The sequence below is a fragment of the Sceloporus occidentalis genome, unplaced genomic scaffold (genome assembly GCF_023333645.1).
Source record: "Sceloporus occidentalis isolate IW3139 unplaced genomic scaffold, rSceOcc1.0.p SCAF_3, whole genome shotgun sequence".
In the NCBI taxonomy this organism is placed as follows: Eukaryota; Metazoa; Chordata; class Lepidosauria; order Squamata; family Phrynosomatidae; genus Sceloporus; species Sceloporus occidentalis.
Window position 1 is genome coordinate 9,560,710 of NW_028316983.1, and position 23,694 is coordinate 9,584,403.

At 41.3% G+C, this 23,694-nt stretch overlaps 1 protein-coding gene across 1 annotated transcript in view; it reads left to right on the forward strand.

Annotated features, from left to right (window-relative positions):
- CHRNA4 (cholinergic receptor nicotinic alpha 4 subunit) overlaps positions 1–23,694 on the forward strand; it is a 120,591-nt gene that overhangs the window by 50,499 nt on the left and 46,398 nt on the right. Inside the window, exons 3-4 of the mRNA XM_089513624.1 lie at positions 4,808–4,852; positions 7,508–7,617. Of these exons, the coding sequence (XP_089369750.1) occupies positions 4,808–4,852; positions 7,508–7,617 (155 nt within the window). The remainder of the gene's footprint in view (positions 1–4,807; positions 4,853–7,507; positions 7,618–23,694) is intronic.

Sequence of the window (23,694 nt, forward strand, 5' to 3'; positions counted from 1 at the left end):
TGTTGACAAGTTTTAGCCACCTGCTATGTAGAGTTTTTCTTCTCTTTTTACACACACACACACACACACACTGGCAGGAACAAAAACTGTCCAAACAAATCCATCACATATGTATAGGCTGCCTGATTCCTTCCTTCCTTCCTTCCTTCCTTCCTTCCTTCCTTCCTTCCTTCCTTTCTTTTGTGAAGAACAAGGAGGGTTGACAGCTATTTAAACAAAACGTCCACCTTGTGTAAATATTTGTTTTCTGTCTCTGCATTTTGGGGTATAGAATCAATACCCTTGATTCTATATCCACAAACACTCCTGTGGGTATGGGGCATTTTGAAACCACACAATACACTGGCATTCTCGTTGGGGGTAAAGGACTGAAAGAAATGGGGAACAAGCAAAAACCCTGTTAGGAGATAAGGAAGTGAAGTGCCAGTGGGGAACAATGATTTTTAGACATTACTGCCTTCATTTAGTGAAGTAATGGGCCATTTGGATACAGAATGAAGAATTACATCATTCCAATACCCATCAGAATGAATTTATTGGAGTAAAAACAAATCAAATATGCTTTTCCTAGCACTTTATGCATCCGTCTTTCTTCCAGAGGAAGACAAGAGGAAAGATCCCTCTTCCTTATATGTTATTTTAAAAGAAAATTAGGAAGCATAAATATGGGTGGCAAGGACAAAGGGTGATCTATAGAAGGGGAAGTAGTATTTCAAGCAAGGCTAAAGCCAGAAGTCTATATTATTCAACATCAGCTCAAGTCCACACTTCAGTGGGGGGTACTAGCAAAAAGAAGGAGTTAAGAGGACACAGGTTTATATAAAGCTGTGCTTTAAGTGTAATTGCAATATATCTCACCCTAATGATGAAGGAGAGAACTACTGTGATGCAGTGGTTTCAGTGTTGGACTAGGATTCCAGGAGACCAAGATTTGAATTCCTGCTCAGCTATGGAAACCTAGGAGCTTGTTGCTTGGGCAAATAAGCTGGTTTACCTCTTCTAGCTTCAGTTCTGGATCCGGGATGCCCTGGATGTTATACCTAAATCACCACCGATTTAGTCAGGATGTCACCACCTGGATGCATCCTGAGTCGAAGCCTCGATGAGCCAGCACTTTTTAGAAGTCGGGGAGTTTCCAACTTAATTGGCCAGCTGTGCGATACTTTGACCTGGGATGCATCCAAGTGGCAGCATCCTGGCTAAACTGGTGGCGATTTAGGTATGATAACGTCATGGATCCAGAATTGAAGCTGGAAGAGCTAAGCTGTCTGATTTGCCCAAGTGATAAGCTCCCTACTGTATGACCCTAGAAAAGTCACACACTCTCAGCCTCAGTGGCAGGATTCCAAGAGTTGGAACTGTGGGACCATCATGGTTGTGGCAAATATATATGAAACAGAACCTTTTTCTTAGGCTGGCCTTGCAGTTCTATCCCTTGGGATCCTGCTTCTCACATTGCCCTTGTTTCCCCCACAATCCTTTCCTGGATTAGGTACTTGAGCCTCAGGGGACCCCTTAAATGTGGACCTCTGGCTGTCTTGCTGTGGTGGGTTTATGATGATTTTTAAAAACAACAACAATTTGTTGTTGTTGTTGTTGTTGTTGTTGTGTGCTTTCAAATCATTTCCAACATGTGGTGACCCTAATGCAACCCTATCATAGAGTTTTCTGGGGCTGAGAGCATGTGACTCACCCAACATCACCTAGTGGTTTTACATGGCTGAGTGAGAAATCTAACCCAGTCCTTCAGAGTCATAGACCAACACTGAATTCACTTTGCCACGCTGTATAGATTTATTAAAACTCAGTAATATAACACATTTACTCTTGAATAATCTACTCTGTCATGGCTCCCCAGTACAAAGTCAGTTCTCCCTTCTAACTCTCCTGTCCCTGTGAAATCCAAAACCTGTCTCTGTCAGTTGTCTCCTTCTCTGTCTCAAAACCAAACACTATCTGCGTCAGTTCAGTGCCCTTTCAGTATCACATAAGCAGTATCAGAGTATGGTTAAGATGGCAAATTATTAATGCAGAAGATGCTACAGCAGTTTGCTGTCACCTGAGTCTACTTGGAATGACAAGATTCCACCCTTCCTCTCCACCGCTGATGAGTTAATTGAATTCAAACTACTTTTGCACTTGGAACTCAGTTTGCAGCACCCAAAATAAGCTGAGGATAAAGGGGGAAAGTGAAAGGAGGAGAGAGAAACTGAGACATTTTAAAAGCATCAAATAAAGGGGAGCAGAGGATTAATTAGGAATGTCTCTGCTAAATCGGGGACTCGGTGCAATGGTGGTAATGCCTTGGTTACATACCATTTGGACTACCATAACACGCTCTACTTGGGGCTGCCTTTGAAGAGTCTTCGGAAACTTCAGCTGGTCCAAACAGGGGCAGCCAAGCTGTTAACTGGAATACGTTACAGAGACCACATAACGCCCCTTTTGAAACAGCTCCATTGGCTTCCAGTTTGTTTCCAGGCACAATTAAAAGTGCTGGTTATGACCTATTAGACTTATATGGTCAGGTCCAGGCTATTTGGCAAACTGTATCTCCCTGTATGAGGTGGCCTGACCTCTCAGATCATCAGGAGAGGCCCTTCTCTCAGTCCCACTACCATTGAAAGCATGGTTGGTGGAGACATAAGAGAGGACCTTCTTGGTGGCTGCCCCTAGACTCTGGAACTCCCTTCCTGGAAGGCCCCCTCCTTTTCCTTCTGTCAGAAGAATGAGACATTTTTATTCAGACAGGCTTTTGAAACAGAAAGTCTTTAAAGAATGGGCTGGGAATGTTGTACTTTTTCATTGTACTATTTTTAAGGGTGTTTATATTTTTAAAATGCATTTCATTATTTTAATAAAGATGTGTTTAATAAAGTGGGCCCTTGTTATCCGCTGCGATTTGGTTCCAGGACTCCCCATGGATAACAAGATCCGTAGACGCTCAAGTTCCATTAAATACAATGGCATAGTAAAATGGTGTCCCTTATATAAAATGGAAAATCAAGGTTTGCTATTTGGAATTTATACTTTTTTGGAATATTTTCAAGCCATGGATGCTTGAATCCCTGGATAAAGAATCCATGGATAAGGAGGGCTGACTGCACTTTAACAGTTTAATTCTATTTTATTGCTTACTTTTGTATGTTTTAACTGTAGTCTTTTGAATTTTTAGCTTCTTTGAGTCCCAATTTTGAGCAAACAACAAGATAGATAGATAGATAGATAGATATAAATAAATAAATAAATACAACAACCCTTAATGTAATGTAATACTTGCATGCAGACATGCACCACAGCAGCACTATGCAACTACCCAAGCAGAATAGCAACATTGTGCAATTCATGTTAATGATTGGATGCCATTGCAGAACACATAATATAATAATATGTACATAATCTACAATGTACAATTGAAGTAGAAAGTAGAGGATGCACAACCAAAAAACATAATCATAATACAGTGTATAGGATGAACAACCACAGTGCAAAATATAGGTGGCACAACTACAGTGTGTAATGACAATACAACATATAGGGTGCACAACTGCAATAGCAAGTATAACCTCAGTACACGAGGCACAACTTGCAAAGGCAAGATACAGGTGAACATGCTGTCTGCACAACTTCACTTCCGTCACTATCAGTGGAATACATGTATTGTACAGTGGTGACATTTTTGCCCCACATACATAATATGTCCCTAAGTGAAGTTCAGTCCAGGACAGTTATGCATTTTTCCTTCTCACAGGCAACAATGTCTTTCTTTGACAGCATCATGGCTATATCTAGGCTGTGGCCAAGGAATTTGTGGGGAACACAAATATTGTTGGACTGCAACTGTCATCAGTTCTATCTAGCAGGGTCTGTGATCAAATTTAATAGGAGCTGTAGCCCAACAACATCTGAACGGCCACAGGCCCTCTGATCTTGAAGTTGAACGATGACTCCTTGACTCAGGGACTATATGAACTGAGTCATGCCTCATTAAAGTTTCTTCTCTTTTTGACATTTTTAAGTTGCAGGAGGGTAGATTTTGATTGAATATTAAGAAGAACTTCTAGACGGTAAACGTGGTTCAACAATGAAACAAATTGCCTGGAAAGGTGGTAACGTCTCCTTCTCTTGACATCTTCAGAAAGAGGCTGGACACCTACCTGTTGGGGATGCTTTAGCTGGAGATCTTGCATTGAGTAGGGGATGGGGTCTATGGCCCATAATGCCTTGTCCAACACCATGATTCTATTATTGTTCCAGCAGTGACAATTGCTAATGTAGCCATTCTTCGCCTGGCATATTCCTGATATGCCAGACTATACCTTCTAATCTCTGCCTAACAAGACCATTCAACTTCACACCATTGACTGTGCTGGTGGAGGTGACAGAGCTTTTAATCTATCCAACATAGCTGGAGGATGCTCAGTTTTCCAATGTGTCTGTATACATAGAAATTTAATTTCCATGGCATATGAAAGGCAGTAATTCTTACTACAGATTAGTGTTGTAGTCACATATGGAGGGTACAAGTTTGGGCTGGGCTACAGAGTTGTTAACGTCAGTGCCACAAAGCGTTAAAGAAATCAGACAGGACTGAGGATGTTGACTGGTAAAAAGCAGATGTATTTGTTTTACACTAAGCTTCTGTATCATCTGCTTTCTTTAGCTGATGCGTAACTACATTTATTACTGAGATTATGGGTGATTTGTACGTAAAAAAGGGTGGCGGGAGTGAAAGCTGCTGTTTCAAGAGCATTCGGGGACAACAGACACTTTCCTTATGATTTAATTTCTTTCCTTTTTTTTCTAGGATGAAAAGAACCAAATGATGACCACGAATGTGTGGGTGAAACAAGTGAGTCAACCTCAGTTTCTTCTCTTGTGTTTATTTCTCACATCTTTCTAATGTAGAACTAAATATGGGACCAACCCTGACATTCTGTCTCTTTCCTCAATGATACTGCTGGGCATTTTGTTTTTCTTTGTCTTACACTCATTCACAAATAAGAGTTTATCAAATGGCAGGAATTTCTCTTAAATTTGAATGAAAAGAAAGTGGGGCCAGAATGCATTCACTTAACGTCGCTAGTTTTGCGTAATTACGTGAACGCACATTGCGTTCAAACTGGCTTTCCATTGCCCGAAAATAGCATGTGATTGCCTGAATTTGCATGTGGCAGTCTATCACGCAATAACGTAAAACCACATGATTGCGTTCGGACTGACTTCCCATTGCCTGAATTTGCATGTGGTAGTTTACCAAGCAATAACGTTAAACCCCCTGATTGCGTTCAGATTGCCATTGGGTTATCCTTTCAATTTCCCTTGTCTGATAAACTCCACAGAGAGATACACAGATACTAATTTTAAAAAGCCAATTGTGGATTTAATAATAATAATAATAATAATAATAATAATAATAATAATAGTGGGTCCTTTGCATCTGCTGGGGTTTGGTTCCAGGTACAGTAACTATTGTTTTGCAGTATTGTAAAATTTTTGAAAGATTTGGATCTCAAAGAAACAAGAAGGCAAACAAACCTCATTCTCCCCCTGCTCTTTTCAAGGAAAATAGCCATAGAATAAAGACATCAGATGTGCAGGCCCCTTCCATTGGAATTGATCTACTATCTTTGTAGGACAACAGATAACACATCTAAGACAGTGGGCAGGAAATCAAAAATTCAGATTCTAGGAAAGGGATGGAGAAGATAACATTTCAGCAAATGCTGGATTCTCTTTGCTAGCAAAGATAATGGAAAATCGGACTTCTTCATCTTGCCTGTTCCCTGTACTAATACACCTTACTCTTAGGATCTTATCTCATTAACAAATAAGATGGCTTAACTCTTCCAGCTTGAATTCAGGATCTGGGATGCCCCGGGATGTTATCATACGTAAACTGCTGCCTGTCTAGCCGGGATGCTGCTGCTTGGATGCATCCTAGGTCAAAGCCTTGCTCAGCCGGCCAATTTTTGACATTGGAATACTTTGTTTAGAGTCTTTCATTGTTATTGATCAGAAGTGGCAATTCTGAGGCCTGCAGACTGCATGCAACCCTTGTAGGTTATCCAGTGTAGCTCTAGAAATCCCCACTGACCCTCCCAAGCTTCCAACACACTAAAAATGTTTTCAGCTGGAAAAAAATTACCTTTCCTCTCTTCAAACAGGCTTTCAATCAGTAAAATATGCTATTTTGAGGGATCCCTTATGTGCTGCAAACTTTTACCCTCGACTTATCCATGAGTCACATCAAAATCCATAATTTTGGCCCTGAAACCTGCCCTTGACTTATACATGGGGTCGACATATAGTCAAGTATATACAGTATTTATTGACGTATCGATTTCTTTACAGGTCTGCTCTCCCCCTACTGAATGCTGTTTTCTCCTTTGTGGTGAGCTCAACAGGCTCTTCCATCCAGTATTCTATTTTGACCTGTTGGCTATTTTAACATGCTGAAAAGTAACAGTGACTGCTGGAGCCATGGTGTTAGGGTGGTTTTACAGAACAAATAGTAACCCACCTCACTCGCATACTGCTGGGGGCTGAACCTCTCTTCATCAGTACAGACCAGAGTTTGAAATATAAAATCCCACACAACTTTGGGCTATGCTGGTGTTTCTGGGAGTCCTAGTTCAAAGCAGTCACTGAATCTTAGTTATGACATGTTGACCTGAAGATGAGGAGAAGATTATTTTGATCTATAGAGCATCACTTGGGATCTATAATCTCCAGACATCCACAACTATTTGCCCAGTGGGTATCATCATATGAGTTCATGAAGTTCCCATGGCAAATCGTGTTGTGATTGGTAGTGGGGAAGTTGGAGGCTTTGGGAAAAGGAGATGATGGACAGAAGAACTGTGGCACTTGGTTGTTTTAGTGTCTGTGGGATAGGGAGTTCACTCTGGGTTTTGTCTGAATCATAGAATCATAGAGTTGGAAGAGACCACAAGGGCCATCCAGTCCAACCCCATTCTGCCATGCAGGAAATCACAATCAAAGCATTCCTGACAGATAGCCATCCAGCTTCTGTTTGTAGACCTCCAAGGAGAGAGAGACTCCACTACACTCTGAGGGAATGTGTTCCACTGTCGAACAGCCCTTACTGTCAGGAAGTTCGTCCGAATGCTGAAGTGGAATCTCTTTTCCTGTAGCTTGCATCCATTGTTCTGGGCCCTAGTCCCCGCAGCAGTAGAAAACAAGCTTGCTCCAACTTTCAAGGTTACTCTGTGGTGCTGAACTGTATCCCTCAAACTGGAGTGAATTAACTGTCCCACCGATATTGGAGCCACCAGCCACTGCTAGTAGGAAGAAATAAGTGCCCCAAATGAAGCAGGATATTATTGTCAGTGTGGTTGCTCTGCTTCCATGCTTCATGTAACAAACTGCTGGATGTAAATCCATTTTCTAAAGATATAGATCAAATCGTTCCACTTTTTAGTCCTGTTATTTGTGCTGGGTTTTAAGTCCCTCTCCCTTCATTTATTCTTATTTATTTTTGCAGGAGTGGCATGATTATAAACTACGCTGGGATCCTGAGGAATATGAAAATGTTACATCGATACGAATTCCTTCTGAGCTCATTTGGAGACCAGACATTGTTTTGTATAACAAGTAAGACGACATTTTGCACATGTCTGTTTGCATTCTATTGCAGTTTTCACTCTCTTATGATCAAGAATCTGAGAATCATGTTGAACCTTTAAGGCCAACGATTTTATGACAATACAAGCTTTCATGGATTCCAGTCGACTTACTCACATAATCTTGGACAATGACTTCTGTTCTTACACACCCTGCACACTCTTGGAAGTAAGAAGTAAGGTCAGAGCAAAAATGGATGTAAAAAATACTGTCCAATTCTATGCTTGGCTCTCATCCCACCCACAGCCATTCTTTTTGAGTAGTTCCATACCTGAATTGATAAGATCATTCTCCATCCATCTGTTGAATTAGACTGAAATCCATGAAATCACATGCTATAATAAAGCTATTAGTCCTGAAGGTGTAACAGGACACTTATAAAATATTATAGAATCATAGAATTGGAAGAAACCACAAGGACCATTCAGTCAAACCCCCTGTCATGCAGGAAGACACAATCAAAGTATACCCAGTAGATGGCCATCCAGCCTCTGTTTAAAAACCTTCAAAGAAGGAGACTCCACCACACTCTGAGGCAGCGTATTCCCCTGTCAGGCAGTTTTTACCATCAGGAAGTTCTTCCTAATATTTCCCCCCCCCCCCCCCTGTAGTTTGAATCCATTGCTCTGTGTCTTAGTCTGGGGCAACAGAAAACAAGCTTGCTCCATCCTCAATATGACATCTCTTCAAATATTTAAACATGGTTACCATGTCACCTGTAACCTTCTCTTTCCCAGGTTAAACATAGCCAGCTCCCTAAGCTGCTCTTCATAGAGCATGGTTTCCAGACCTTTCACTATTTTGGTTGCCCTCCTGAGGACACACTTCAGCTTGTCCAGAGCTTGTCCTTCTTGAATTATGAATTATTGCATTACGGTGCCCAGAACTGGACATGGTATTCCAGGTGAAGCCTGACCGAAGCGGACTAGAGCAGCACTATTACTTCCCTTGATCTTGAATTTAAAGACATATATATGTATGGGTTTTTTGGGCTATATGGCCATGTTCTAGAAGAAATCCACAAAAAACTATGGATGCCAGCCATGAAAGCCTTGAAGTTCACATAGCCATGTTAGTCTGGAAAATCAGTATGCAAAGAGATCTTGGAGCACCTCTGAGACTAACTGAAAGAAGGAAGTTGGTAGCATGAGCTTTCATAGACTTGAGCTGTGTTCTTCATGACATGCACCTGAGAAAGTAAGGTCAAGTCCACTGAAGCTCATACTACCAACTTCATTCTTTCTGTTAGTTACAAATGTGCTACAAGGCTCCTTTGCAAACTGAATTCCCTTGATTTAAATACTGTACTCCTATTGAAGCTGGCTTTTTTTAGCTGCCACATCACACTGTTAACTCAGGTTTAGCTTGTGTTCTACTATTATTCATAGATCCCTCTTGCATGTACTGTTGTCAAGTCAGGTCACTCTATCCTATATTTTTGCATTAATTTTTTCTGCCTAAATGTAGCACCTTACATTTCTCCCCATTGAAATTCATTTTGTTAGTTTTGGCCCAGCTGTCTAATCTGTTAAGGTCTGTTTGCTTTTTCAAATGTTCTTGGAAACCCCAAGGTTCCTTGGAAGGTTTTTATTCAGTTCTTCAGTGAGAATGTCTGTAACCACTGACAAGCATCCCTTGAAGGGAGCTCAGCTTCTGAGCTGCACCCATGTTCCCCTTGTAGTGTTGTCTTGGGTGTATTCTAGCTATGCTTTTAGTTTACACAGGGGAACCATGAGATTTAACAGGACTGACAAGTCTGACAAGCTCCTCATATGGAGTGAGTGTGTGCTTTTATGTGCCAGAATGCTCTACAGTGGAATGTGCAACTGCAGCAGGTCTGCCTCTGGGGCTGCATGAAAGGCCAAAAATGCCAACAGACAAACAGAACAGAAACAGACACTTCTGGTTTGAAAAATGCGTTTGTGTATGTACAGGCAGGGGATGGGACTTCGAGCTATTCAAAAGGTAAATTGTTCCTAAAGGTTTTCAAAAGTGGCAATTCACCTTCTTTTCCACCAGTGTCTAAAAGATTGAGGGCCACAAAACCAGCCCGGGGGCCACATGTATCCTCAGGGCTTCATCTTGCCCACTTCTGCTCTACAATATACTCAACTTTCTTGGGCAAATTTTCAGGGGTGCTTGGGCAGAAAGACTAAGGTAGAAAGCATGTATTCGTGGTGAAAAAGACTGGACATCTCTTCTTCAAAAGCTTTTTCATCTCCAGGTTTTGCATTTTCTCTAAGACCAGTCCTAGTGTGAGACACCCAAACTCTGCTTTGGGTGATAGGCACTGAGGCTCAGCAGTGGACTGGCAGCTGCCTCCAGCCATTTTTCCTGAGACCCTAACCATTCCTTTCTCTTGTGTTTGTGTTACTCAGCCTGTCCTGAACTTTCTAAGCTACCTTGTTGCCCTAAACAATGGTGGACACTGCTCCATTTCCATCTGTAAAGAAGGATTCAGGATGTATCTGCACTGTAGAAATAATGCAGTTTAACACCACTTAAACTGCCATGGCACAATCCTATAGAATCCTGGGATTTGTGAGGCACCAGTAGTCTTTGGCAGAGAAGGCTAAAGACTTTGTAAAGCTACAAATCCCAGGATTCCATAGAATGGAGTACAGTATTAAAAATGGAGCAAACTGCATTATTTTGATCGTGTAGGTACATCACAAGTTACTATTTCAATCTGTTTCTGTACACGGATTATGGGAGAAAACTATGTTTTTAGCCAATATTTTAACGGTGTTGATTTTATTTTTATGTTTTAGCCTCTAAGGGGTGTGGCTACATTTTTGGCTCCCCTAAACTGTTTTAAGCTAGGGTAGGGGTTCAAAAGTAGGCATCACTTCTGGTTTTAAAACATCTTCACAACTGAAACTATAGCAGCATGGGAATGGGGTATTGTTAAGTTGTCTCTATGCCTACTTGAGGTTGTGAGGGGTCTTTCTGAATTAAAAACATGGAGATAATAGGGTGAGATCTGTGAGGGGTACAACTCTCCCCTGCCCAAACCTCTGGACATTTCATTAAAAGCAATCTCTATGTTCTTCCTTTCCTTTTCATTCCTTCTTTTCATGTTTTTTCTTTCTTTCTTTCTTTTTTTAAAGGAGGTTGCTCTTATTTTGCTGTTTCTTTTTTTCTGAACCTTCTTTTCATCCCAGTAATACCACTTGTCCTTGGTAGAATTATTTTCAGAACAAGGAAAGAGAGAGACCAAGGAAAGGCAGCACTCATTCGTTTGGCAATCTTCTCTCCAAGCTCTTAAGTTGTTAGAGTTACTTGCTGACAGTGTACTTGCCAACTTGTGACTTCAGAGAGAATGCTGCCAAGTTCTCTTGGAATAGCAAATGCTCTCCTTTTAAATAAACAAACCACAACTTTGAAGAGAAATAGCTTACAATTCTGATAGGTTGACCCCCCCCCCCCCCAGTATTTATACATCACTTTTTAGCAAGTTAGTGTTCCCATATAGATCAGCACCTCCACAAAATATGGTGTTACTATTCATATTTGTGCATTTGTGTGCCTCCTTGTCTATGGAGATCTTTGTGTGTGAAGATATACTGGTTTCTGTTGGTTTCATACACATGTATAAGTTTCCTTATGGAAGTGGGTAGGCATTTTTAACAAATGTGGAACATCTCCATTCAGTGCTGGATTGCAAATGCAGAGTTGCACATGTGGTGTCACTGCACATGTGAATATACATTGTGTTACATATTACATTGCTTATTCAGTTGTGTACTCATTCTCTCTTGGTTCCATGATGCCACTAAGGGTCATTCAATATAACTTTGAATGTAGAGATTTCCACTACACAATCTTGGCCATAGTAATGATAATGTCAGCTTGATCAATTGATCCATCTATCATCTATCTCATTTTAAAAAAACAAACAGAGCTTCGGACAATTTGTTCCGGATCCCAGAAGGATGCAGTTAATGACTATAAAGACTGATATCCTACATCAGCTATTTTGTTATGTATATGTAATTAAGGCTGCATCTGCACTGCAGAAATAATGCAGTTTGACATCGCTTTAACTGCTGTGGCTCCATCCTATGAAATCCTGGGATTCTGTAGTTTGTCATGGCACCAGAGCTCTTTGACAGAGAAGGCTAAATATCTCACAAAACTACACATCTCAGAATTCCACATTATTGAGCCATGGCAGTTAAAGTGGTGTCAAACTGCATTATTTCTTCAATGCAGATGCAGCCTCTCTAACATCATCTGGTCCAAACCCATAAGCCCACCTTAACAGCCAGCAGCCACACTGAACAAAGGAGGTCTGTTGAGATGCCAAGTGGGGTGCAAGGAAGATGATGTTTCCATACCCTTTCCATCAGCAAGCAAGGCTGAAACAAGGTGTTGAGACAGAGATCCTCCTTCTCATAGCCACACTGTCTCTCACTACTCAGAGAAGGCTGGAAACATCCTCCTTCTTCATGCATTCTGCTCACTGAGTAGTTGAATAGATCTCCTTCACTCAATGCAGTTGCTGGCTGTTAAGGTGGGCAGGGAGGCATTTACAATCATGGCAATAAGGCCATGATAATGATTATGACGTCTTACTGAATATGGAGCAGTTACAGATCCATAGCTTTAGGTTACAAAACTGTAAAAGCAATACAGAATGTCAGCCATATATATTTATTCAACAGATTGACAAAAGAAGTTAATAAATTAGCATAACATTCCAACTTCTGTTTTCTTCATTTACTGAAAACAAAAGTAAGCTGCATGGATTTCAAATGCATTCAAATCAGAGAGTCTGTAGTAGGGATCATAAATCTCGATTTCTCCCAGTCTTGACCAATGCCAAGAATGATGAAGGAGTTTTTTTTCCTGTTGAAAATGGTGCAACTTTTCTACAAAAGCTGTCCTGCTTCCCCAGAAAACTACACAATTTTTAGAAGCGATGCAGCTCCTCCTGACAACTGTGCAGCCTACCCTGAAAGCAGCACAACTTTCACTATAGAAAATAATGCCTTCAGGCAGCCGCATGTGTGTTTTGGGCAAAATTGTTTATTTTAGATAGTAAGCATCAATGTTGCACTACAAAAATATTGCACAACAAATGTTGTGCAAAAGCAGCAGTGTTGCACAGTGAAACTACATGACTGTTGTACAACATTGCTGATTTTGCACAACATTTTTGTCAGCAACACTGCAGTTTTCTATGTAAAAAAAATGTTGCACAACAAAACTATTAATGGCTGCAGCTTCAGTTGGCCCAAGTTTCTTTTCCTGCTGTGTAACATTTGGGTTGTGTAATTTTAAAACCAGCAAAGGCTGCAGCCACAATGTGGAATGATTCACTACATTGTTTGTATAGAGGAATGGTGTTCGCTTTAGTTTGGGATTTTCTGCACTTTCCCCAAGGATATAGTGAAAAACAATGTAAGCAGGTGAATGTGTGCTTTTTTTCACCTTGGCAAGCATGCAGATTTTTGTGTGTAGCAAAAAATGCTCTAAATAGGTTTTGACTGCAAAGCTGTTTATGTTGTAATGGGAACAAAACAACAGTTCCTGCAATTTGAGGGAACTTTGGACATGCCATTTTTCTTCTTGCCTAAGTTTCTTGAGGGGTTGAAAACTCCAAATTTGACGACAGTCGGGAAATTGACAAATTTCTGTTCCATCCTTAGTCTGTTCTGAGTTACAGTGTCTAGCCACATGTTGCTCCAGCTACCGATATATTTGTGTCTCTCTGTGTGTATGGGGTTGGGAAGAGAGAAAATGAAAATAGATTAAGAACAAACAACAGTCAAAAACCATACAAGCAGGTAGTTCCACTTCTGTTATAAAGGTTTGGCAGTATAGTGGGTGGGGGGGGGATACTTTCCTACAGAGACCAAAATAGAATACAAATGGATCTTATTACAGAAGAAGCATCCTATGCTTCCAGTGCCACAAGTGCAAAGACCTTGATCCTGTGTAGTACTTTAAATGGACACAGAGCTCTCCAGAATACTCTAAGAAGAAAAAAACAGCCCTTGCTTCAAGGAGCTTCCAATTTAGATTTAAACAACGGAGGAGAATAGGGAGAGAGGATGAAGCACAAAGTCCAAAAAGAACATGCACAGTTTAACATGGCTCAGCTGAACCTTCATGGATAAACATCTAGTCAGGAGAAATTTTATGTTGACTACTTTCTGCAGACTGTAGTGAATATATAACTTTTATAGCTGCTAAATTTTTTGCAGCCGCTATCACCTGTCATAATTGTTTTTCAAAACAGATGCAGTAATTGTTATTGACATTTTATGGCCAAATTGCTGTAAATAACCCATAGGATTTTTGTCTTATCATTTAAATTCATACCATATAACTTTGTATAATCAGACTGATTATGTTAATACATAAGAATTTGTATAAATTTTTATATTTAAAAAATTTTCTAACATAAAGGGTTATCAAAAATACATGTTCCTGAAATGATCTCACAAGAGATAGACGTGTCGATAGTGGCTAGTTATATGTCCATGCTAAATTTTTATTTTAGAATATTAGCGCTTTTATTACAGCAAATGCATATAGCCTATATCCTGAGGTTGAATGTTGTAACCACATTTTACTTACGTTGTGAACACATGATCAAATTTTCCTTGAATTTCCTGAATACCTTTTACTGCTTTGTGCTGGCTGTGTGCCGTAATAAATGTTGATGTTGATGTTGATAAATATGTTCAGTGTAACAATGTGGAGTTTTGGGGTCCTTGAAATATTATCAGGTAATTCCTCTCAGTCTTTTCTTTTGAGCACAATTTTGCCTTGTTTCATTTCTGTTTATTACCCTTTCTGGAACATATGTTTGCTGCTGCTGTTGCTGTAATCAGAACATCAGGTATCATGAAGGGTTTATCCACACTGTATAATAATAATAATAATAATAATAATAATAATAATAATAATAATAATTTTATTTATATACCGTCTATCCAACAGATCAAGGCGGTTTACAAAAATGCATAAACAATTAGATAAACAATTGCTCAACACATACACAACTAAAAATTCATCCCCTTACCTTAACTAAATAAAGGTAAATTAATCAAAATACAGTTAACATCAAAATACAGTTAAATTAATTGCATTAAAATACATTAAAATTTCCTATCAGCCAAATGGACTGGCCCTTGCCCTTGCTCCCTCCCCCAAAGGGGCACCCAGCCTTTATCCCCTTTCCTGACTGGGTACCTAGGGCCTGGTCCTGGCAGGAAGCAGTCTGAGGCCAGCAGTCCATCAGGTGAGATGGAACATGCAGGTAGCAATGGATAATGATGGTAATAATAATAATAATAATAATAATAATAATAATAATAATAATAATTTTATTTATATTGCCCCGCCTCTCCCTACGGATCGAGGCAGGGTTACAACCTGATAAAAACATACAGTGCAGGATCGATGAGATGCCACAATTGCCTCCTGTGGAATTCTGAGATTTGTTGTTTTATGAGTTTTGCAATTTTTGAGCACATTCCCTGGAACTACAGCACTAGAGCTCACTGGATAAGTATGTCATGACAGTACAAATACCAGAATTCCTTAAAGTGCTGTTGAAGTGCTATAATTGTGCAGCGCAGACACACCCATGGTCAGTGTGATGATGTCACAGCACCTGGGTATCAATCAGATTTGGTTTTGTGATGAAATCACAAAACAGCATCAGAGTGAGGACAGTGCATTTCTTCTCCTTACTCTGGATGAACAGAGGAACATTTTCTCAAATTGTACCAAATCATCACTAAAGTGAGAAGAAGGATTTTGCAGAGGCAATTCCTCCTGCCCTAGAGAATGCTCACGTCCCATTTCATAGAATCATAGAATCGTAGAGTTGGAAGAGACTGCAAGGGCCATCCAGTCCAACCCCATTCTGTCATTCAGGAAATCATAATCAAAGCACCTCTGACAGATGGTCATCCAGTCTCTGTTTAAAGACCTCTAAGGAAGGAGACTCCACTACATTCTGTGGGAGTGTGTTCCACTGTCGAACAGCCCTTACTGTCAAGAAGCTCCTCCTAATGTTGAGGTGGAATCTCTTTTCCTGGAGCTTGCATCCATTGCTCTGGGTCCTAGTCTCTGGAGCAGCAGAAAACAAGCTTGCTCCCTCCTCAATATGACATCCCTTCAAATATTTAAACAGGGCTATCATATCACCTCTTAACCTTCTCTTCTCCAGGCTAAACATCCCCAGCTCCCTAAGTCATTCCTCATAGGACATGGTTTCCAGACCCTTCACCATTTTAGTCACCCTCCTTTGGACACACTCCAATTTCTCAATGTCCTTTTTTAATGGTGATGCTCAGAACTGGACACAGTATTCCAGGTGGGGCCTGACCAAAGCAGAATTTCATTTCAGAGACATAGCTATTTTAGCCTGAAATACCAGGATGCAAAGGGATCTTGTAGCACTTTTAAGACTGTGTGAAAGAAGTTGTAGCATAAGCTTTCTTAGACTTGGTCTACTTCCTCATATGCATCATGTTTCAGGTCACTCAGCCCTAATGTCATCATATATGCTTCAAGTGAAAGGCTTTGACACTGTCCAAAATTCTTTATGGAAAAAAAGAGTTTTGAAGCGTTTCTGAAAAGAGAGATAGAGAGATGGAGATGGCGTCACACAGATGATTTGTATTGGGAATTCCAGGACATTTGAGGATAGCAACATTATTTAGCAGATGCAAACCAGGCTGCTTAAGTGCATTCTGTAGGCAGGAAGCTATACCTCTGTAGAGAAGCAGCTGTCCTAACCTCTGGCTATACTATAAGCCTCGTGATGTTCCTTTCCTGCAGTGATGTATAAAATGTAAGAAAATGGGAACAGCAGTGAGGAGGAACAGTGGCAGTTGAACAGATGTGGCAATGGAGACTGCAGTAAAACTTCAGCCTTCCAGTCAGAGTTGCTACAGCAGATAAGGTTTGACAAACTAAAAGTGGTGCATTATTTAAAAAAAAAAACTTTCATTTTTATATTTATAGATCCCTACTCCTAAAAACACCCAAGGCGAAAAAGAAATACTTAAATATTAGATGCTGCCATATCTGCTCAGAAACAGGCATTTGGAAACATCCTTCTTATAAAAATTGAAAACAGGGGGAGGGGGACAGGATAAGTTATTGCATTTAAGGCAACCCAAAATGAGAAACAATTGTGTGCTTTTTCAGTTGTCTATCCCTTCTAAAGATTTGTTTCTCATCTCTTCGGCAAAAGGGCTATGCAGTTAATAATCTATGAGTACATGAAATTACCTTATGCTAAATGAAACATCAGCACTTTAATATTATATGATTTGTCTCTTGGATCATAGCCAAAGAAAAAGAAATATTTGCTTCTGTAAGTTCTCCAAGCAAATCCCACCCACATCCCCAAAGTCATGGAGTTTTCTTTTTAGTGGTGGATTAATTTCAGTTAAACTTTTTGATTCTGGTCAATTTGGAATCTTGTGTGTTTCAACAGTGTTCTGATACAATGAACTTAAGGAAAAAATATGATGGAAAATGCAAGCTGGGTTTTAGCTAAAAAGAGGGCTTCTTAAGTGTAGTGAGATCTCCAGAGTCAAAGTCCAAGGCTCAAACCACTACACCACACTGGCTCTCCAACTTCTGTGTTTTGAATATTATTCAAATATTTTCAAATATTCTCCCCATTCCTACCCACAAGGATACCCTTCCCATCAGATTCCTTCCAAAATATATGTGCATGCTGGTGCGCACATGGAAACACACACACACATACCAATTTGGACATCATTTAAAAACCACTACAATGTGACTCTGCTGCCACACTGCAGAATTAATTCAATTTGATACAGCTTTAACTGTTGCGATGCCATCATATGAAAGCCTGGAATTTGTTGTTTGTTGTGGCACCAGAACTCTCTGACAGGGAAGGATTTATATCTGGCAAAACTACAAATCCTAGAACCCTATAGCATTGGGCCATAACAGTTAAAGTGGCATCAAACTGCATTATTTCTGCAGTGCAGATGCAGGCTTAGATGATAGAATAGAAGGAACAGGACCCTTTATTCATGGGTCTCTGAGGTCACATCTTCTTTGGCTAGTCATAAATACAAACAAAGCAGTGGCAAAGGCAGGTGTTTGGACTGAGATCTTGAACAAAAACCTTCTTTGTTTCCTCCATGGCGGAGAAATAAGGAAACGTGGAACTGAAACTGAGATTTGCTTCTTCCAGGGACCCATCCCCATGGCTCTTCAGTTATCCTCTCATCTTGGCTCATTATTGTCAAAAGCTTCCATCAACACTCTCTGGAGGACCCAATTAAATCAGCTACTGTGGCTAAGCTTGTTCCAGGGAGTATATATACTTGTCAACATTCATGAGGAATCTAAAACCAAATTAATGTCCTGAGGGGGAATTAATATGCGTCTGGGTTTCTCTTCAGCAGGCTTTGTTAGATTAGTTCAGAGGCTTAGCAAACAGTTTCTCAAGACCTGGCCAAAGCATTTGCCAGAAAGTGGAGCTATGCCAGGGAAGCTTCCGCCACCATCCTTTCTTTACTCTAAGCAGCTATCAAGTGAAAGAGTTAGGGCAAAGATATGGACATTTGTTGGAATGCGACTCCCATCTGCCTTCTCCATGATGGCTGGGGCTACTGGCAATTACAGTCAGTGTCTGGAGGGCAGCAGGTTTCCCAGCACTTTATTAAGGCTCAGTTGAGGAAGCATAGCTCACCTGTGAAGTGGTACAATCAGTTTAGTTCCTGACATCTCCATTTAAAAGATCTCTGGTAACAGAGAGCCAGAATGAAATATAATAGTTCAAAGAGTTTGGAAGACCAGGGTTCAAATCTGCACTTGGCCATGGAAAGCCATTGGGTGATTTTGGTCAAGTCATACTTCCTTGGCTGTAGATTAATCTTGTCAAGAAAATTCCTGAGTTGTTGTTGTGTGCTTCAAGTCATTTCCAACCTATGGCAACCCTAAGGCGACCTTATCATGGGGTGTTCTTGACCAGATTTGTTCAGAGGGGTTTTTTTTGCCTTTCCCTTTCTCATGTCAGAATCCATATTCATGGTTCTGTCATGCTGGCATGATGATATGATGATATTAGAGGATGAAGATATGAAGGCATGGTGATATGGTGATTTAACGCTGTATAGTATGGTGGCTATTGAGAAGGGGATATCAATTATGCTAAATCCAAGCCTGGGAAACAAACCAGAGGGGCAGATGGCTGCCGGCAGAAAGGAGTTGTAGTTTTATGACCCCAATCTTCCTGCCATGGATCTGAGCTGTGAAACAGGGATGATCTTCTTTCTGAAGGGAGATGAAATGATAACAGGAAGGGCAGGAGGGAAACATGTAGGACCCTTTGATCTGGATCAAAGGGGAGTGATCTGGGTTGGAAAGGGGGGAGCTAGAGGATGGGAATGTATTTGTGATGGTCCGAAGGGGAACTTTTTCAGTTCTGATCCTGAACCCAGGATGGGAAACTTTCTGTCTTGATATCCAGAATAAATCTCTAATTTCTACTATACTACGATGCTGTCTGGGTTATTGAGAACTGGGTCCTCTGATCCTGACACTTCTGAGGCTGAGAGAATTTGACTTGCTTAAGGTCACCCAATGGATTTCCATAGCTGAACAGGCATTCAAATGCTGGCATCCCAGTTTTCTAGTCCAACCTTCAAACATCCTCAAGTGAATGTCAATATTCCCTTTTACATCCTTGTGACTCAAAATTCTAAAAAAATTCACACTCGCACCAAAGAAAGGAAGGGCATTGCCCATCCAAATGAGAATGTTGCCCCCCCACACACAAACACACACACACACACACACACACACACACACACACACAGAGAGTGCTCTTTTCCTTCAGTCCACAAAATAGCATTGCAGAGAGGGAGAACTTGAAATCATTCATACCTGGAACTGTTGCATTTTCTGTTCACATTACCTTGGTAACTTTGTCTGCCCCTTTTCTCTGGATGGCTAAACTGTAGTCGTCAATGTTCAACTGCAGTTTTCCGTTACTGCAGTGCTAGAAATTTGAAGGAAAAATTCATTGAGGGGGGCATAATTCTTAGGAATACAATACTCTCATTGCCCCCCATAGCTACAGCCTTCACACACACACACACACACACACCACTTGTGTGGCAATAACAATGGAGAAAATTTTGGAATAGTACTCTATCAAAATCACAGGGCCCATTTTCAAAATGCCAGCCCTGTTTTGAGTTATCCCAGCAGGTGTTTTGGGGAGCTTTATATCCTACCCTTTTGTCAGTGCAATGTGTCATTCCCCACTGCAACTTCCATAATTGCTTTCACTTATGGAGGCAGGAGACATGCTGAATGTAGTGACAGTAGGGTGCAAAGTAAGTTACAGAAAGAAAAAGTAAACTTGGCATGATGACTCTGCTTTCAAGGGGTTGTTTCTCAGATCACACATGGTTCTGTCCTGTCGTTACACACTTTCCTGCTGTCCTGATTTGGACAGTGCCGATTAATCCTCTGCTGCCCCACTTTTTCAACTGCTTTAAAAATGGCAATTTTTCTTTCTTCTTCCCACTTTCCCCTTTTGTCTTCAAATACTACAGCTTCTACAGACTGAGTTCAAAGTGCAAATGTAGTCTTCACTCAGTTAACTCAGCAATGGGGAGAGGAGAGAGCAGAATCTTTCCCTGTCCAGTAAGCTCAGGCAAAAGCAAGCTACTGCAGCTTCTCCTTGCTTGTGTATTCTTTCACTTTAATATATTTTGCCATCTGGACCACATCCTGATTTTGCTTGGCCACATGTGTCCCAGTTTTCATTTGTGAAACAATAGAGGGTGTGCCATTATACCCTCTAATACAAGATGGGCAGCCCTCTAGATATTGGACTCAAACTCCCATCAGCTTGAGATATCATGGCCAATGTCTATTGATGATAAGGTGTTTCCAACCCTATTCTGATGGGTCCTGTCACATCTTAGGGACAATTGTCTATATATTCTCACAACTTTCATTGATTATATTCAGTCAAGATAGAAACGAATGGGTGGGGAGAGGAAGTGTCTCATGATTCTTCCTTATTTTTCCTTGGAGGGCAGAGGGTCTCATCTGCTTTATAGTCCAACTCCTCCAGCAGTCCTGTTTAATTAGAATTATTTCTGCAGATTGTAAAATTTTTGTTGGATTTCAATTTCTTGGTTTCACCACCCCTTACCCAATACACCTGTGATGGCGGTGGGACAAAGAGACAGCCCTCCCATGAAGATCTTAAAAGATGGGCAGCCTCATTATTTCTACCATTGGTATTGTGTGTTTGTGTGTGTGTCTGTATCTGTGTGTGTGCTGGGGAAAACAGTCTAAGGAATGGACAAAACTGGAGCTATAACCGGATGTGGATAAGGCTCCTAGATGTTTTCACAACCCAGATAGTTGCCAAGTTTGCCCTGCTACCATATAATTCATTTGGATGCAGGCAGAATAGCTAGATGCTTCTTTGGGAATGGGAGAGGTGGAATTAAGATTTAAGATTCTCTAGAGTCATTTAAAAAGTTGCCAGATCTCGCTCTTTCTCATAGCAGATACTTTGTGCTATAGTGTTATCTCAGCCTTGGAGTTTTCGGGTCCCCTTGAGAATGGACTCAAATCTATTCCTCAGCATTAAGTCAGGAACGCTTTCCCCACTAAACTCATTAATTTGTAGCTCTAATTTCCTTTGTACTCAATATTTGCTGAACAAAAGGTTCCTTTAATTGGAGAATATTGCAATTTGAATGTTAACAATGGTGCCTCTTTAATGTTTAGCCAGGGGCTTGGAGGTGGAGGAGACATATTTGACTAACCCAGCTCTGTTCAGGTTGGGAGGTATACTGGAAGAAGATTTAGGCAATGGCTGCTTGTACTCAGAGCTCTAAAACATTTTATTTTCTGAATGGCAATTCCCCAGATCCCCTGTCCATCATGTACTGTTTTCTGTGAAATAATTTTTCCCTATCACTGAAGAGGACAGTTCAGTGCTTGGTCATTTCTCCCACCCAAGAGAAGTATGTTAAAACTATTTCAGATGAGTTTGTAGTATGTGGGAGGTTGAAGCACCTTGGAAAAAGCTGGGTGACTAAGGATGCATTTGCACTGTAGAAATAATGCAGTTTGACAACACTGTAGGAGTCTGTCCACACAAACCCCTGAAATTTGTAGTTTTATGAGGCTTTTGTGAGGCTCTCTTTGGCAGAGAAGGCTAAAGACTTTGGAGATTATCATATTCATTTCACTGCCAGGATTTCCCCATTCTTGAAAAGATGTGGGACAAGCCTGGAGAAGCCTGGGTTGCATATGGGCTGCACACTGCCCGACGATGGGTGAATGCAATAATATCCGCCTTAAGAAGGTTAGGCGGGATACAGACGGGCAGGGGAAGACGTCTTGGAGGTGTATTCTGCTGAATACAGAGCCTCTAGACCGCCCGCCCCGGGGGCGTGGCTCAGGAGATGGGGCTTCCACATGGGGGGCAGTGAAGACGCCTCACCTGGGGCCATTTCAGACCCGGAGTTTCCAAACCGCCGCCTCGGAGGACGCTGCAAAGAGAGAGGCAGCTTCTGCACGGGCGGCCAAAAACGGGGCTTTTTTTTTCTTTTGCCGGCTGGTGGATGCGCAGCTGCGCAGCTGCAGCGCTAAGCAGCAGCGGCAGAAAGCCTATGGGCACATTTAAAGTGCCCAAGCCCCTTTAAAACTTTTCCCCCCGCTCTGCCCAAGAACAATGGTGGTCTCCTGCCAGCTGGTGATCAGCTGGTGTTGGCATCCTTGTCCGCTTGCACTTTGCCAGTGTCACCAGCATCATAGATGCCTCCTCTCCTTTGGTCCCCGCGCTCCTGCTGAATCTGCAATGCACAGCTACAGCTGTCTCCGCTGCCACCGCTGTCCCCCTGCCGTCCCCCATCACCTCCCTTGTACATATGTAAATATTTACAGTTTTAGTGTTTTTTATTGTTAGGTGAAAATGGCACAGGAATGTGTGTAGGGGTTCACTTTAAAGTCCAAACTTTCCAAGCAGCGCATGCGTACATGTTGCTCTAGGGTTAGGGTTAGGGTTAGGGTTAGGGTTAGGGTTAGGGTTAGGGTTACGAGTCTTAAAATGCGCTGCAGCTGTGCTGCAGCTTCCACACCTGCATGGCAGCTGACGCTGCAATTAAAGCCTGACTGCAAACTGCGCATGTTCCAGGACCCCGACTCATTATGCGACGCAGCAGACACGGAGCTTTTAAATGGGCAACTTAAATTAGCAGCGTAGCAATTCTGGCATACCGGTGCAGCAGCTTACAGACGGAGCTGCGCAGCTGCGCATCAAATGGAAAAGAAGCGGAGAAAAGCAGCACCTTTTTAATGCCGCTTCTTCCCGCTTGGGGCATGCGGGGGGCGTGTTCATGGCGGCATTCAGGTAAGGCCCGTCTGAAGGCTCTACCTTCATGACGTCATGAACACACCCCTTTTTGCCCGTCTGTATCCCGCCTTACATCCAAGGTCTATCCCAGCAGGAAAACTAATGTGATCATCTTCTTTATCTAACTACAAATTCCAGGATTCTATAGAATGGAGCTACAGTCCTTAAAATGGTGTCAAACTGCATTATTTCTACAGTGTACAGTTACACCCCCAGCCCTCTCTCTGCCACTATATGTATCACACCCATTTAGGGTTGCCATAATTGTCCACTATTACCAGGGACAAAATGTAGGACAAATTCGAGACCAAACTGTAGGACAACTGCAGGACAAAACTCAGTCCAAAATGTAGGACATTTAACGTCCTCCATTTTTCTTAAATGTCCTACATTTTGGGCTGAGTTTTGTCCTGCAGTTGTCCTACAGTTTGGTCTTGAATTTGTTCCACATTTTGTCCCTGGTAATAGTTGACAATCCACCTCTGTTCTGTCCTATTTTCTGTAATCTTGGTGCCAAGTGAACAGAAAGTGAAAAAAGGACCTGAATCCTGTTGCTAGTCTCAATGTCTTGTGGCTGTGTGCCTTTAAGTGGTTTCTGACTTATAGTAACCCTAAGATGAATCTATCACAGGGTTTTC